At 40.9% G+C, this 16651-nt stretch overlaps 1 protein-coding gene across 1 annotated transcript in view; it reads right to left on the bottom strand.

Moving 5' to 3' along the window:
• LOC117934376 (DExH-box ATP-dependent RNA helicase DExH3-like) overlaps positions 1–16651 on the bottom strand; it is a 43673-nt gene that overhangs the window by 18762 nt on the left and 8260 nt on the right. Inside the window, 6 exon segments of the mRNA XM_034856026.1 lie at positions 2509–2781; positions 2860–3027; positions 4529–4659; positions 4731–4890; positions 5026–5214; positions 8619–8714. Coding sequence (XP_034711917.1) covers positions 2509–2781; positions 2860–3027; positions 4529–4659; positions 4731–4890; positions 5026–5214; positions 8619–8714 — 1017 coding nt within the window.

Here is a 16651-nt window from a genome sequence, read left to right as displayed (position 1 = left end):
CTTCCCACCTGATGCAGTGCCTTCTCGCCCACTTGAGATTTATCATCGCCGTCATCGTGTCGTTGTTCCTCCTTCTTTGGCCGAGATACCTGCTGACTCACTTCCTATCCCTTCGGCTTCTCTTGCCCCGGCTTTGTTTCCTTCTGCTGACTTACCCATTGCTCTTCGGAAAGGTAATCGATCTACTCGTAATCCTCATCCCATTTACAATTTTTTGAGTTACCATCGATTATCTTCACCCTATTCTGCATTTGTTTCTGCTATATCTTCTGTTTCTCTTCCCAAGAGCACCCCTGAGGCTCTTTCCCATCCAGGCTGGCGACAGGCAATGGTAGATGAAATGGCTGCTTTACACTCCAATGGCACTTGGGATCTTGTTGTTTTACCCTCTGGTAAATCTATAGTTGGTTGTCGTTGGGTCTACACAGTTAAGGTTGGCCCTGATGGTCAGGTTGATCGCCTTAAGGCCCGCTTAGTTGCTAAAGGCTATACTCAGGTTTATGGTTCTGATTATGGTGACACTTTCTCTCCTGCAAAAGAGCTTCTGTTCGTCTATTGCTCTCCATGGCTGTTATGCGTTCTTGGCCTCTTTATCAGTTAGATATTAAAAATGCTTTCCTTCATGGGGATCTTGCTGAGGAAGTTTATATGGAGCAACCACCTGGTTTTGTTGCTCAGGGGGAGTCTGGTTTAGTGTGTAGGTTACGTTGTTCTCTATATGGCTTGAAACAATCTCCTCGAGCATGGTTTAGCCGCTTTAGTTTTGTTGTTCAAGAGTTTGGCATGTTCCGCAGTACAGCAGACCATTCCGTTTTCTATCATCATAACTCCTTGGGGCAGTGTATTTATCTTGTAGTTTATGTGGACGACATTGTCATTACAGGCAGTGATCAGAATGGTATTCAGAAACTAAAGCAACACATTTTCACCCACTTTTAGACTAAAGACTTAGGGAAACTCAAGTATTTCTTAGGGATTGAGATAGCTCAATCCAGTTCCGGTGTGGTTCTTTCCCAAAGGAAGTATGCTTTAGACATCTTGGAAGAAACCGGTATGTTAGACTGTAAACTGGTAGACACTCCTATGGATCCAAATGTCAAACTTATACCAGGACAGGGGGAGCCTTTAGGAGATCCTGGGAGATATCGGTGACTTGTAGGTAAACTGAACTACCTCACCATTACTCGTCCGGACATTTATTTTCCTGTAAGTGTTGTTAGTCAATTCCTACAATCACCATGTGATAGCCATTGGGATGCTGTAATCCGCATTCTTCGATATATCAAACGCACATCAGGCCAAGGTGTGTTGTACGAGAACAGAGGTCATACCCAGGTTGTTGGTTACACAGATGCAGATTGGGCTGGCTCACCCACAAATAGACGTTCCACTTCCGGGTATCGTGTTTTTATTGGAGGTAACCTAATATCCTGGAAGAGTAAGAAACAAGATATGGTGGCCAGATCTAGTGCTGAAGCCGAGTATCGAACTATGGCTCTTGCAACATGTGAACTCATATGGCTGAAACATCTTCTTCGGGAGTTGAGATTTGGAAAGGATGAACAGATGAAGCTCATCCGTGACAACCAAGCCGCTTTGCATATTGCATCCAATCCAGTCTTCCATGAAAAGATCGAACACATTGAAGTTGACTGTCACTTCATTAGAGAGAAGATCGCATCAGGATGTGTGGCGACTACTTTTGTCAATTCAAATGATCAACTAGCAGATATTTTTATTGAATCTCTCAGAGGTCCTAGAATTAAATACATTTGTAACAAGCTTGGTGCATATAACATATATGCTCCAGCTTGTGGGGAGTGTTAGATAGTGTACAGTTATTTAGGTTATTTACTTTTCCTTTTCCTTTTCTTTCCTTATTGTATTGTGGGTCCCACTAACATGTATATATATGCCCAAGTCTAATGTGTATTCTTTACAGTTTTTCAATAACAATAATTAGGAATTCTCCCTTTTTCTCTCTTTTCACACATGTGAAGGGCCAAACACCTGAAAACATACCCACACCAGATACTTGCACCCAAACTCTTGCAACAAAGAATGGTGCATGTTTTAGTGACTAGGTTGTGCATCAAGGTCTTCTCCTTGAGCCTCATCTGAAAACCCCTCGAAAAGCCACAATTAGTGGATAAAAGAGTATTACTACAAAGAGTTATACCCAGAAATTTTCTGATACAAATAATTTTGTTTGGATATTTTTCCTGTAGTTTTACTTATTTTTGCATGACTTCTGAAATTTGTGAGTACAGTATTGTTTAAAAAAGACCATTATCAGTTGTTTGTGAGTTAAGTTGCTGGGTATTGGCTCAAGGTGTTCTCCTTGAGCCTCACGAGAAGCCTCAAACGCCTCAAAAAGCTACAATTAGCAGGTATTGTTTGAAGAAGAATACATTATCAGCATGAGTTCAAGAAAGTTGCATGAATAGGAGTACTAATGTTGATAAATGATAGAGCCAACACAAAATGAAGAGTAAATAGCAAGATTACCTGCTCTGAGCTGGCCATGGAACCATGGCATGCAAGCAGCAAAACTCTGCTTGGATCTCCCAAGAGAGGATGAGCTTGGAGCTGATCTTTCAAAGAATTTATGTCATCCCAACCAGTCATGAAAACCAAGACAGCACCAGGTCTTTCTTTTTTAACTATGTGGCAAAGAGCATGTTCGATAAGGTTAAAACCAATAGAATCAGGATTCCAACAGGATAAAGAGTCTTGTGTCCGTGGGCTATATGAATCAAAATTAGCAACTTCAAGTGCATCCTGTTCACAAGTATAAAGTGTTCAAGATGCATTTATAGAAAAACAACAACAGTATGTAGCCTCATAAAACTGCTATACCTCAACCGAGGAAGCAATTTGGCTCTTTCTCTTTCTGAGAGCTTGTTTCTGCATTTTCCACACCTTTTCTTGACCATAATCATCAATTTGATTATAAGGAGTCAATCTATATCCAGTCATTTCCAGAATATTTTCCAGAAAATGAGTTCGTACTGGGTACGTAAACCCCTAAAGTAGAACAGTAGAGGGAGAGAGAAGAGTTAGTCCATCACACCATGAATGAACAACATGTTATACATAAAAAATTTGTACTCAATAATAAACTAAATTGATTTAATACATGAGAAGTCCACTCAAGTGTGATCATTCATGATTGAAGGAGTATTCAGTTGAACTTAGATGGATGCTCTTTGGGTACCCTAAGGCAACTCGAGATTGGTCGAGTGATTAGAGATCATTGAGGTTTAGTAGTCAAAGCTTATTCTAAACCTGCAGGTGTGGGTTTTTCTATTGAGATTCAGATTGTTGTGCTGTTGGAGGGCCTCATGCAAACAAAAGCTTCGGGCTTGTCCAACTTTGTAGTGCAGGGAAATTCTACTATTGTCATCTTATGGGTGGCTAAGAAGGAAATAGATTCATAGAGGCTTGACAAGTGGCTACATTAAACATTTGATATTGTTCCAAAGTTAGGATGCTCCAGGCATTGGGTTCCTCACTTAGCTAATCAAGTAGCAAACTTTTTAGCTAAAAGAGAATCAAAGCATTTGGTGCCTTCTATTGGAAATTATTTGCCTCCTCAGGCAGTAATTAGTGTTCAGCTTGTAAGGCTCCTTGTTAAGGAGCCCATTCCCTTGTCTTGATAAGACTAGTATATTGTGGAAGAATGTGACATCCATCTTGATTTTTTAATTAATAGGAAAGATCTAATGTGTTTTTTTATAAAAACACTATCTATGCCTTTTTCACTTCCTTAGTCTGAATTGCGATCACTTCATCATTCAATTCTTCTTTCACTTAGTTTTGGGTGGGCATGCACGCTACTTGACTTTATTCTTTCTGTTAGATTCTTCCCATGCACTTAATCATGGCATGAATGCATAGGGAAACGTTTGTCAACTTTTCACAGCATCCTTGGCATTCAAGCAGCACACTGCTTCCTAAATAAACCTTAGTAATTTCCTCACTGAACTTGGCTGACAAAAGCCAACATCCCCTCCAGAGGAGAGCTTAGCACAACTCACAATTTTTCTAGATTCAAATGACATAAGTTTGTCAAAAGTTTGGTGTTCACAGCCAAAGCATTTAACGATTCTTTCCCCAGTAGGAAATAAAACTTCATTAGTGTAGAACAAAATATAGGGAAGAGCAGTCCTTCAATCCAGCTTAAAAAGAAGGCTAACAGCTGGGAAAGAAAAGAGAAACAACAAAGAGCAACAAGAGACAGGACCCCATTAAATGAGACAAAACCCAGTTTGTAAAAGGAAAAAACCCTCTTCACAAATGAGAAGTAAATATAAGATTGATCTGTTAATACTCCCTAACAAGTCAATGATAAAATCACATTAGGAATCAACCATCAAATCAAATTCTCTTCTCAATTCTAACATTTCTCCTTATTTTTCTTATGTTGTGAGTGACAATTCCACCTGGATCTCTTCATTGATTGGGGAAAGAAATGAAAAAATGGGACTAGTGCTTAATGCAAATGATAATGGCATCTTAAACTTACAGGAATATGGATACTTGGAGCACCACCAAAGTAGGAGGAAAAAAGCTCAGCATTAAGAGTTGCACTCATCAGAATCAGCCTCAATTCTGGCCGACGAGGAAGCAGGTCTTTTAGGACAATAAGGAGAAAATCTGAAATAAATGCAGACTACCATAAGAAATTGAAACACCAAATAATGACATTCAGTCAATTTGAATATTACCTTCATTCATTCCACGTTCATGAATCTCATCGACGATAACATGAGTTACACCCTTCAAATTTCTGTCAACAAGTAATCTTCTCAATAATATGCCAGTAGTGCAAAAAAGAAGGCGAGTGTCCCTCCCTTTCATTCCCTCCAGCCGAACTTTATAACCAACCTTTAGAAAAGATCATGAAATGGAGATATTTTTACATTAATCTTCTTCTCTTTTTTTTATAGGTATTTTTACATTAGTCTTAGACAGATCAAAATGATCAGAAGCAAGATTCCTAAAATGCAATCAGAAACTTACAGATTCTCCCAGTTTTTCACCTCTCTCTGCAGCAACTCTTTCAGAGACAGACATAGCTGATATTCGTCTAGGCTGAGTACAAATAATACTACAGAAAGCTCCACGAGCAGCTTCAATCTCAGATTCTAAAATGTACTGAGGGAGTTGTGTGGTCTTACCACAACCAGTTTCACCTGAGACTACAACCACCTGTGAAATTAATAGAAACACAACCCATCAGTTTTAAATAAGAAAATATCACCATCACTAGATATAATAACATCTAAGAAACTAGCATAGTCGTAATCTGGTGGCCAGTCCACAACCCACATTTATATGATGCACTTGGTTTTAGATAGGACCATCAAATGCAGATACCCTGTGATACATCAGGGTTTTTTTGTCCGATAGGAAAATAGGCAAATATATTAAAAGTGCTTGGAAATGGCACACAAAGTACACATGAAATATGCAGAAAGCACCAAAAGGCAAGCAAAGGAAAAGAGGAACAACAAACCACAGCATGAAACAAAAACAATGTCCTAAAGAGGTAGAAAAAGAGAGATCTTCCATATGACCTATTTGCAGGCAAACCCAGACCGCAGTCTGATATTTAACCAAAGTCTTCACAGCACCCAAAATGTGAGCATCAACTTCCCACATCAGCAAATCCTACTTTTCCCAGCCGCTACCTAATGCAACTACCTTCACCCATTTGTAAAAATAAAACAATCCAACTTCTTTGAATCTCTTTCAAGTTTTGAAGAGAATTCATTCTTCCTCCTCTTCCCCACATCCCGGCCCCCACCTTATCTCTAAGCCTAGACACTCAGAATCCAAATCTCACCCGCTCTTCTGGCTACCCCTCTCTTCTTGCACTTGATGGAGTTAACCGAGCACTCCAACTTCTGGAGCTCCCTATCAAAGCGAGACGCAAGGAAAGACCTCTTCTTAATACTTGAGACTGCCACTCTACAACCGTTTTTGGCTTCCAATTTTCTCAACAAGGATGTAATTATTAAACCCAAAGACCTCCTCCTCTAACCCAAGCTAACTTTGTGATACACCAGGGTTAGAAAACACTATATGAATGCTTTATGGAGCTGTATTAGCTAATATATGTTAATAAGAGCCAAAGATATTAGCACAAGTGCCAATTATTAAACCCTCAAGAACTCTTGTTGTCAAATCTTCTCTTACTTAAGGGCTTGAAAACATTTTCTTAATTGTGTTCAAAGTTTTTTTTTCTTTTACAAGTTTCAAAGACAAAAAATGATACTGTGAAATCTCAAACTTATGCTGAAAGTGATATGCATTTAAAAAAATTATTTATTTATTTTGACTTCATCACGATATTATGTTATTGACAGTTTTCTTACTATTGCCAACAGTTTCTACTTCTAAAATTTGTGTCATTTTTTTTTACAAAGATAGGTTCTCCTACCCATTATATTGTTTTCAATGCCCAAAAGTACTGATATTTAGAATCATGATTCAATAGCCTTCCCAATGCAACAGTGTTACACATCCAATACCCTAATTTTTTAGTCAAACATCATCCTCTCACAAAATAGACAGCACCATTACCAAAATTACCAACAAAACATGCCAATACAGGGGTAAAATGCCACTTCTAGGAAATTGAGACTAAAAGAGACTAGTAATTGATGAGGATGAATCTTCAAGATCTACTCAAAGAAAGGATTGAAAGACTAAGAAATCCTAAACTCCTCTAGCAAGGGTATTCAAGTAATTTTGCAGGTGTCATAATTAATTAATAATTGGTATTTGAGTGTTATTTAGAATTTGGAAGGTTTTAGAATTTGCCTTCACAAATTTTTTAACTTTCTATTTTCTAAAATAATCTTTTTACTTTAGAGTTTCTATTTTGAGTTCTTATAATTTAGAAGCCTTCTTTATTAGAAACTTTATTATAAGAAGTTTCTAATTCTAAAAAGTAAGTTTTTTATTTCTTTTAATTTAGAAGTTTTAGGAAAGAAATGAGGGTCTCAATTAGTTACTAAATAGGTTAGGTTTACTTTTTCATAGTTTTATTCAAATTCCAAGATTTTCTAAAACCTATAAATAAGGCTCATTGATGAAAAATGGGATTAAGTAATGATGACTAATAATATTATATATATATTTTTTTTATAATCGATGAACCTTTCACGGACGAGTCTTTTGAACTCTCTATAGGGAACCAAACCTCGAGGTACGGATCACGCCCACCACAACCAAAACCGAATCATCCATGACATTAAACCAATGGCAGGAATTGAACCCAAGACCATACGCCTCTGCCACACATTCTGCCATTCGTCCTAACCAACTAGGCACATTGACGAGCTATGATTTTTTTTGCATACTTCGCAAGTCTCATTAGTCAGATTACATTGATTTCATTCTAAGTGAGATTCCTAGAAGACCTTAGTAAGATTCTAAGGTTTCTATCCATTCTTCTTTTAACCTTCTTTCTCTATGTTTTTATTTTATTTTTTTGTTGTCATAAACTTCATCCTTTATTCCTCTCCTTGAACCCTAAAAGATAAAAACCCTAACCCACCAACTTGATTGTAGACATCCATTTGAGGGTTGTCCTACATCAATAATTGTTGGACTGGACTCAATAAAGCAAAATTACATGTACGAGTCCAAAAGGCAAAGACAAAATGTCAAGGTCAAATTCATTAACATTGAAACTTCTTTTCCCCCCCCTTACATCTTAGTTTTCCCTATCCAAAAACCCATCAGATATAAGGGGGGAAAAATGTCCTTGTCACAGAATATCATTATTGAACAAGAAAATTTAAGGGAAAAAGTTCTCAAACTTTAAACTTATTATTCATGCCATGAGAAACTGAACATAGAGTATTTTCAATGAACAGCTGAAGCTTTACGCTTTGAAATAGGTTTTGCAGTAAAAGTTTGGCAGTTTCAAACTATCAACCACTTTCTAGAGACACTGATAAATTGGTAAATAGCATAACAAATTATTTCAAAGAGATAAAATCAGCAGTTAAAACATAGTAACAATGACGAAGAAATCTTGAAAGATTAAGCCATTATTGGCATTAAGATCATATGCATAAAGTCATCCTGTCCCCAAGTTTTTCATAAATGATTTTTTGTTTTATGGGCAAAGAAGATAATATATTAAAAGCCCAAAAAGAATTGGTGCACAAGAAAGGTTTTCATAATTGATGCAACAACTATTTTAACTACTCTAGGAATTATTGTATAGAAAAGAGAAAGAAACTAGGCTGGTCTCCATTGAGAAGAAACAAATGTAGTATGAGACTCACTAATGTATTAGTTATAAGATTGAATACCATAATTCATGCCACAAAGACAGTTGTCAACTTCCCAAATGAAACTAGTGCTTTTATTGGAACAATAGATAAAAGCTACCTTGATTTCTTCACAACCTCAAAAAGAAGGGGGGAAAACCCTATGAGATGTTAAGAAGGATTTCAGCCTACATTTACTTCTAAAACCTTAATAAACAATGCCTTTTTATAACTCCTCTGGAGCCAAGTGTTAGTACAAAAATAAAAATAAATGTAATGTAGGCAACCCAAGCCAACTAAAACAAATGAAAAAGCATAAAGCACCTGATTTTGTGAAATGGCATTTAATAATGCCTCTCTCTCTTTGTATGCAGGGAGACTTCTGCGAAACTCTTGCATCTTTTGGCCTTCTGAAGATTCCTATAGAAGATCTGATACTTGTCAACAACATTTTGACTTATGAAGTTAAAAGTGAACAATCAAATACATGCACAAAGCATACTTGCATGACTAAAAGGTAAAATATAGAAAAACTTAGAAACAGATAGATAAACAGCCACTGTTGACTAATATTGTGTTAAAAATTAAAGAATAATCAGAATGTACATTAACCAATCTTGACTCCTCCCTCTGAAACCAAATGTGCATGGCATATTGATCCACTAACACAAATGCAGAACTCTTCATCAAGGGATGATAGAATCCTTGAAAGGGAAAAAAATGAAAAAGAATATTTATTAATTAGTGGTACACATGAAAACACCAAAACGACCAACATACTACCCCAGCAAATGGGGGTCTATAAGCAGAAATCAATTGCAAAAAACATAGCCAGTTAGCAATTGACATGTGATTGATTGATTTTTCAAATGTTAAAAGTAAAATTATGAAATATCCGTTTCTAGGAAGACTTGTGGTGAGATAATCAACCTTTGAATTTGCAATTTCTGAGTCTTTGCAGAGTTTTATCGATTCAAAATTCTCCTATTTCATCTATCCTTGACTTGTTCCCCCGCTTACTCGGAATTTTAACTTTCAGCAACGCATCACGAATTCAAAGATAGAGGATATTGAAAGACTCATGTCTATTTTTAATAGTGTTGTTCTCAGGGCCCTGTGGAAGAATGAAGGAAGTTCCTAGGGGTGGAAGAAGTTGGTTTGCTGTGGAGTCAAAATCTTTAGAGATCTTGATTAATGAAGTAGGAGGTAAGCTGAGAGGGTGCATTTGGGAGAGATGCAAAGGAATAACATCTTGGATCAGATTTTGGGATGTAAGTCTTAGTAGGTTGCTGGCTGGAATTGAGACTTGTTGCAGAGGTAGAGATGATAGAGGCTGGTCTCTTGCCTGGGAGGAGAAGGGAAGGAAGTACAGGTTGGAGCGTCGTTCAAATGAGGCGGGAAGATTTCTCCTTTGCTATGTTCGTGATTTAGAGGCAAAACGTTTTTGCTTAATTTTTCCAGAAGGGAAGGGGTTGTCTGGAGGGTGGAATATTTTGGTAGAGAAGTTGAGAGAGGTTGGGGTAGTTCCCATTGGAGGCTTAAAGAATCCTCTGTATAGTGAGGTGTTGAAGAAGGAAAAGGAACTAGAACCAAGGACCTATGCGGACGTAGCAAAATCGAAAACGGGTAGATTAGGAGATAAGGTCTGGTTGGAGTTTGGAAGGAGGGTGAAGCCAAAAACACTTGAGCAGTTGGATCGCTATTTTGGGAAGAGGGCTTTTGCTCTTGAGTTTGAATGTTTAAGTGAAGTCAAGCGTGTTCTGTTGAGAGAGAAGAGAAGGATGAAAGACAATGTCTTATTTTTGGAAAAATGGCACCCGGAGGTGGGGTGTTTTTGTAATGGAGCCAATGCTAACAAGGCTTGGATGAGAGTGGTGGGTCTTCCTCTTCATCTATGGAGCCGCAAGGTGTTTAAATTGATAGGGGATGGCTGTGGTGGTCTCATTGCAGTGGACGAAAATACGGATTTTATGGTTGAATTGCAATGGGCTAGATTGTTGGTGAAGGTTGTCGGCAGGGATTTACCTACCTCCGTCCAGTTGGTGGTGGGGTCGGGGTGTTTTTCAGTCCAGCTGTGGTGGGAAACCCCGCCTTGGTTTTCTCAGGTGGTGCCGGCGGGAAGCGTGTATGGGAAGGGTGATACAGAGAATGAAGAAGCAGGGAGTGGATCACGTGTCGTGTGCAGAGGAAGTGTGTTGGAGAAGGAGGCGCAGCTCATGGTGCAGACTGGAGTACAGGATGAGCCACCCTGTGGAAGTTCCTCAAAAGGAGCTACAGTCTTCTCCTCTGACCTCGCTGCAAGAGGGCCTGGTATGGAGGCGACTGATGGAGAGGATAGGTTAGGGAATAGGGGTCAAGGTGCAGGTAAAGTGGTCAAAGGGGGTGGATTTGGGTTAGGGCCCGTTGTTCCTAAAGTTGGGCCTGTTCTTGGGGAGGCCTAGTTTAGATGCGGGCTTGGGGGGGAAAGTTATAAGTCAGCTTGTGAGGTGGCCCAGGTGCATGGGCTGGTGGATGCAAGGTCCATTATTTTAAAAGAGTGGCATATGGGCTATGAAGAGAGGCCCTTTTACATCAAGGGCTCATTTGTGGGCTGTGAGGGTACGTCCGAAATGGGCTTTGGACATGCGATAGAGGGGATAAAAGGAGTTAGGGCTCACTCCCTTTCTGAGGAAGCGGAGATGGAAGCTAGGGCTATAGAGGAGGCTTCTCGAGCTCGTGTTAGAGAGGACGCAGGGGTCGCCTACTGTCACGAAGGGGATTGGAGGGTTTCAGAGGCTTTTCCAACGAAATCTAGGGCGCTGATAACTGACGAAGCGCTGACAGTCGAGGCATCCAAGTACGAGCCATATCTCGCTGACGTTGGGGGGGTCTGGGACTTCTTCTCTTCTACTCCTTCTTCTGGGTGTGATCGGGCTTTGGTGGTGAGGGGCCCTTCGGGATTGGATGAGACTATTGAAGGTGTTGGGTTTCAAGCCCCATTGTGCGCAGTGTTGAAGGATGGTAGTCCATGGGTGATGGACTCAGATGAGGAAAAGTCTAAGGGTAATAAGCCGGATGCTGTTGAGGAGATGCAAGAAAGGGAGATTCCTAGTAGTAAGTGGGATGAAAGTAGTTTGGTGAAATTCAGCAAGTCGTTGGGGTTCTCGAGAGAAGGCGTTGAAGAGGAAATCCTAAAATTGCTACTAAGATTGAAAACCAGAAGAGATCAAGGCAAGAAAAAGGGAACTCTAGGACTGACTAGGTTTGATCGGGAAGTAAAAAAGTTAGAATGTTCAATTAATTACGATGGAGAGAGCAGAAAGAAAGGGTCGGATAGAAGAGGAGGGGACAGAGCTTTGTGTTTTAAATGAAGATTAAAATTTTATCTTGGAATGTTCGAGGGGTGAATGACAGAAATAAGAGGAAATTAATTAAAGCCTTAATTAGATCCCAAAAAGTGGATTTAGTTTGCCTTCAGGAGACTAAAATGATCAAGATGTCTTTAGGGGTGGTGCGAAGCCTAGGAGTGGGGAGATTTTTGGAGTGGGGAGCTTTGAATGCCAGGGGTGCAGCTGGAGGGGTGGTAGTATTCTTGGATAATAGAGTGTTAGAGCTAATGGGGATGGAGGTGGGTCTTTTTTCCATTTCTTGTCGTTTCAAGAATGTTGAAGATGGATTCAGATGGACTTTTTTCAGGAGTGTATGGTCCTACTTTGAAAAGATATAGAGAGTTTTTTTGGGAAGAATTAGGGGCCATCCGCGGGCTTTGGAATGATCCATGGTGTATTGGAGGAGATTTTAATATGATCAGATTTCCGAATGAGCGTAGAAGAGGAGGCAGAGTGTCTTCTTCAATGAGAAGATTCTCGGAGGTGATCGATGACCTAGACTTGAGGGATCTCCCTCTTCAGGGGGGTCCATTTACCTAGAGTGGAGGGTTGAACAGTCAATCCATGTCAAGACTTGATCGATTTTTGGTGTCGAAGGACTGGAGGGCTATTTTAATGGGGTGGTGCAGAGTACTCTTCCTAGGCCAGTGTCGGATCATTTTCCCATCCTATTGGATGGGGGAGGGGTGTGGAGAGGGCATTTTTTTTTTGATAAGTAAGCATAAATTGCACTAAAGGGCAAACCGCCATAAAGCATACAGGGAGTATACAAACGCAGCCACACCCTAAAAAACAACAGAAACAAGCAGCCCCAAACGGCCCCTAATAAGCCGCTAGCCACTCCAAAAAGGTTAAAAGCGAAGAGGACTCCTCTCCCATGTACAATCTAGCCCAACTCCACAAATTACAAACAAAATAATTTTTGAGTTTCTGTATGTCTAACGAGCCCCCCCTAAAGGCTAATCTATTTCTCTCCTTCCAAACCGTCCAAAAAATACACACCGGTATGGAATTCCAGATTTTTTTCCTCTTTTTCCCCACAAAGGAGCCCCTCCAACTAAGTAAAAACTGTAAGACCGTCTCTGGGAACACCCAATGAACACCAAACAAGGCAAGGATGATATCCCAAAGAACCCTAGCCACTATACAATGTAAAAGAATGTGATTTACACTTTCCTCTTCACAACCGCACAAAAAACAGCAATTAGGAAGCTGCCACCCTCGTCTTTGGAGCCTATCCAAAGTAAGGATCTTCCCCCATGTAGCTTCCCAAGTAAAAAAGGTAGCTTTAGTAGGGACCATGTTCACCCAAATGCATTTAACTGGGAAGGCAAGGGTATTAGGAGCAGCCAGCAGATTGTAAGCGTGTCTGACTCCAAAAATACCTTTACCTCCGCCTCTCCAAACCACCAAATCCTCTTCTTGGGAGATCTTGACGTCCCTCAACATGTTGAACAAAGCTCCTATTAAATCCAACTCCCAATCATTTGAGTCCCTAGCAAATCTGATATTCCAACCCCCTTGACCAAGGCTAGAGTCCCAAACCTCGTTGATTGTTGCATTTTTATGCACCGCCAAAGTGTATAACTGGGGGAAAATTCTGGACAGCACCTCCTCACCACACCATAGATCCGTCCAAAATTTTACTTTAGTCCCCTTGCCCACCTTAAAACTTATGTTATCCCAACACCAATTTGCCTCCTTCAAAATCTCCTTCCAAACCCCGACCCCAAACGCCCCACGAGCTTCATTTGTCCTCCACCCAAGGCCCTCTTGACCATATTTCACCCCAATCACTTTCTTCCAAAGAATATCCTCATCAAAGGCAAACCTCCAAATCCACTTACTCAATAAGGCTCTATTAAGAAAATCAATCTTCCTTAAACCAAGCCCTCCATTCTCCTTTTGGGTACACACCACCTCCCAATTAATAAGATGTACTTTCCTTTCCATTCGCCCCCCTCCCCAAAGAAAGTCTCTTTGCATTTTTTCCAGCCTTTTCACTACTAACTTGGGCATCCGGAAAAGGGACAATTGATATATAGGAATGCTAGCCAAGGTGCTCTTGATAAGGGTGATTCTCCCGCCCTTAGAAATGTATTGTCTTTTCCAAAGAGCTAATCTTCTCCTCATTCTTTCTTCCACCCCATCCCACATTGATATAGCCTTGTGATGGGCTCCAAGGGGCAGCCCCAAATAAACTGAGGGAAGAGCTCCCACTTTGCACCCAAGCTCCACTGCCATCTCCTCAATTTCTTCAACCTCCCCAATAGGGATTAACTCGCTTTTAGCTAGGTTTATTCTTAGCCCAGACGCTGCCTCAAACCAAGCCAAGATCCAGCTTAAAGCGGTTAGATACTCTTTCTTAGCTTCACAAAATATGATTGTGTCATCCGCAAAGAGTAAATGGGATACCTCCATATCCAGCCTCCCTCTACCCCTAAGGCTGCACCCTGAGACGAACCCCCCCCCCCCCCCCCCCCCCAACAGCCCTTCTTAAGAGTGCACTCAACACCTCCATACCCAAGACAAAGAGATAGGGGGAAAGGAGATCACCCTAACGCAGCCCCTTGGAGCTCGAGAAAAAACCTGTTGGAACCCCATTAACCAGGATAGAGAACTTGGCAGTGGAGATGCACCACCAAATCCACTCCATCCACCGAGTCCCAAATCCCATCTTTTTCAAGACCTTCATAAGGAAATTCCAGTTGATGTTGTCGTAGGCCTTTTCAATGTCCAATTTGCAGATCAGCCCCTTCTCCTTACGCTTGTACCAGAAGTCGATCACCTCATTAGCTATAAGAGATGCATCCAAAATCTGCCGCCCCCTCACAAAAGCGTTCTGATCCAAAGAGACTACCTTTCCTAAGACCTTTTTCAATCTGTTAGCTAACACCTTGGCCATGAGTTTGTACAGTCCCCCTAGCAAGCTAATTGGCCGAAAATCCCCAAGATCCTCCGCTCCCCCTTTCTTAGGAATGAGGACCAAAAAGGTGGTGTTGAGACTCTTTGCAAAAGATTTTTGCACAAAAAACTCCTTGAACAGCTCCAAGATCTCCTCCTTCACGAAATCCCAACACGTTTGCCAAAAAGCCCCTGTAAACCCGTCTGGCCCAGGAGCTTTGTCTCCATTCATGTCCATCAAGGCAGAGTGAATCTCCTCCACAGTGAAGGGCACCTCCAGTCCTTCAGCTTCACAGGGGTTTAGTCTTGGGAGGTGCAGCCCCTCAAGGAGGAGGGTTTTAAGGATTTGCTAAAGCGGTAGTGGCAAGGTTTAAGATTCAGTGGTTCCTTCAGTTTCATCCTTGCAGAGAAATTGAACGCTCTGAAGGTCATCTTAAAATCTTGGAACAAGGATGTTTTGGGAAGGTGGGAATGAATAAAAGATTGGCCTTGGACAAAGTGGCTTTCTGGGATACTCAGGAGAAGATGCGTATATTATCTATGGAGGAGTTGGAAGCTAGAAAGGAAGCAAAGGGGGATTTTGAGAAATGGGCTCTCATGGAGGAGATTTCTTGGAGGCAAAAATCAAGAGAAGTGTGGTTGAGGGAGGGTGACAAAAATACTGGTTTCTTTCATAAGATGGCCAACTCCCACAGAAGGAAAAATTGTTTGTCTAAGATAAAGGTTAATGGAACCTGGTTAACAGAGGAGCAGGAAATTAAAGGGGGGGTGGTTGGAGCCTTTAAGAACCTTCTAACAGATCCTGGTGAATGGCACCCATCTATGGAAGGGTTGGATTTTAATAGGATTGATGGTGAGGATGCAGCTAGATTGGAGGAGGCTTTTTCAGAGGAAGAGGTCTTCTCTGCCCTCTCAGATCTGAATGGGGACAAGGCTCTTGGTCCAGACGGTTTCTCTCTCAGCTTTTGGTAGTTTAGTTGGGAGTTTGTGAAAAAAGAGGTTATGGGCTTTTTGAAGGAATTCCACGAGCATGGCAGATTCGTAAAGAGTCTGAACTCAACTTTCCTGGTCCTTGTCCCTAAAAAGGCGAGTGCGGAGTACCTTAGAGATTTTAGACCGATTAGTTTGGTAGGGGGGTTGTATAAACTGTTGGCAAAAGTGTTAGCTAATAGGCTTAAGAAGGTTGTGGGAAAGGTAGTGTCTTCAGCTCAAAATGCTTTCGTTGAAGGAAGACAGATTCTTGATGCTGCCCTAATTGCCAATGAGGCAATAGACTCGATGCTGAAAAGAAATGAGAGTGGGGTGTTGTGCAAGTTGGATATAAAGAAGGCTTACAATCACCTAAACTGGAATTTCTTGCTGTTGGTATTGCAAAGAATGGGTTTTGGGGAGAAGTGGGCTGGTTGGATATCCTGGTGCATTTCCACAGCAACATTTTCTGTTTTAATCAATGGTACTCCAACGGGTTTCTTCAACAGTTCAAGGGGATTGCGTCAGGGGGATCCACTTTCTCCCTATCCTTTTGTGATTGGGATGGAGGCCCTTAGTAGGCTCATCCTTAGGGCAGTGAGAGGGGGGTTTCTTTCAGGCTGTAGGATAAAAGGAAGAAGCGGAGATGGGGCTTTGGTATCTCATTTGCTGTTCGCCAACGATATTTTAGTTTTTTGTGATATATCCTAAGACCAGATGGCTTATTTAAGCTGGTTGTTGATGTGGTTTGAAGCCATATCAGGTTTGAGAATCAATTTGGATAAGAGCGAAATCTTGTCGGTTGGGAGAGTAGAGAATCTGGAGGTTTTGGCTCTTGAGGTTGATTGTAAAGTGGGAAGGCTGCCAACTTCTTACTTGGGGATCCCTTTGGGGGCGAATCACAAGTCCGTGGCCGTTTGGGATGGGGTGGAAGAGAGATTCCAGAAAAGGCTTGTCATGTGGAAAAGACAATTTATCTCCAAAGGCGGGAGAATTACTCTAATTCGTAGCACCTTATCAAGTATGCCCATATACTTGATGTCTCTACTACAAATTCCTAGAGTGGTTAGTTTAAGACTAGAAAAAATTCAAAGGGATTTTTTGTGAGGAGGGAGA

Source organism: Vitis riparia, chromosome 17 (assembly GCF_004353265.1).
Source record: "Vitis riparia cultivar Riparia Gloire de Montpellier isolate 1030 chromosome 17, EGFV_Vit.rip_1.0, whole genome shotgun sequence".
NCBI lineage: Eukaryota > Viridiplantae > Streptophyta > Magnoliopsida > Vitales > Vitaceae > Vitis > Vitis riparia.
This window is presented reverse-complemented; position numbering and strand designations above follow the sequence as displayed.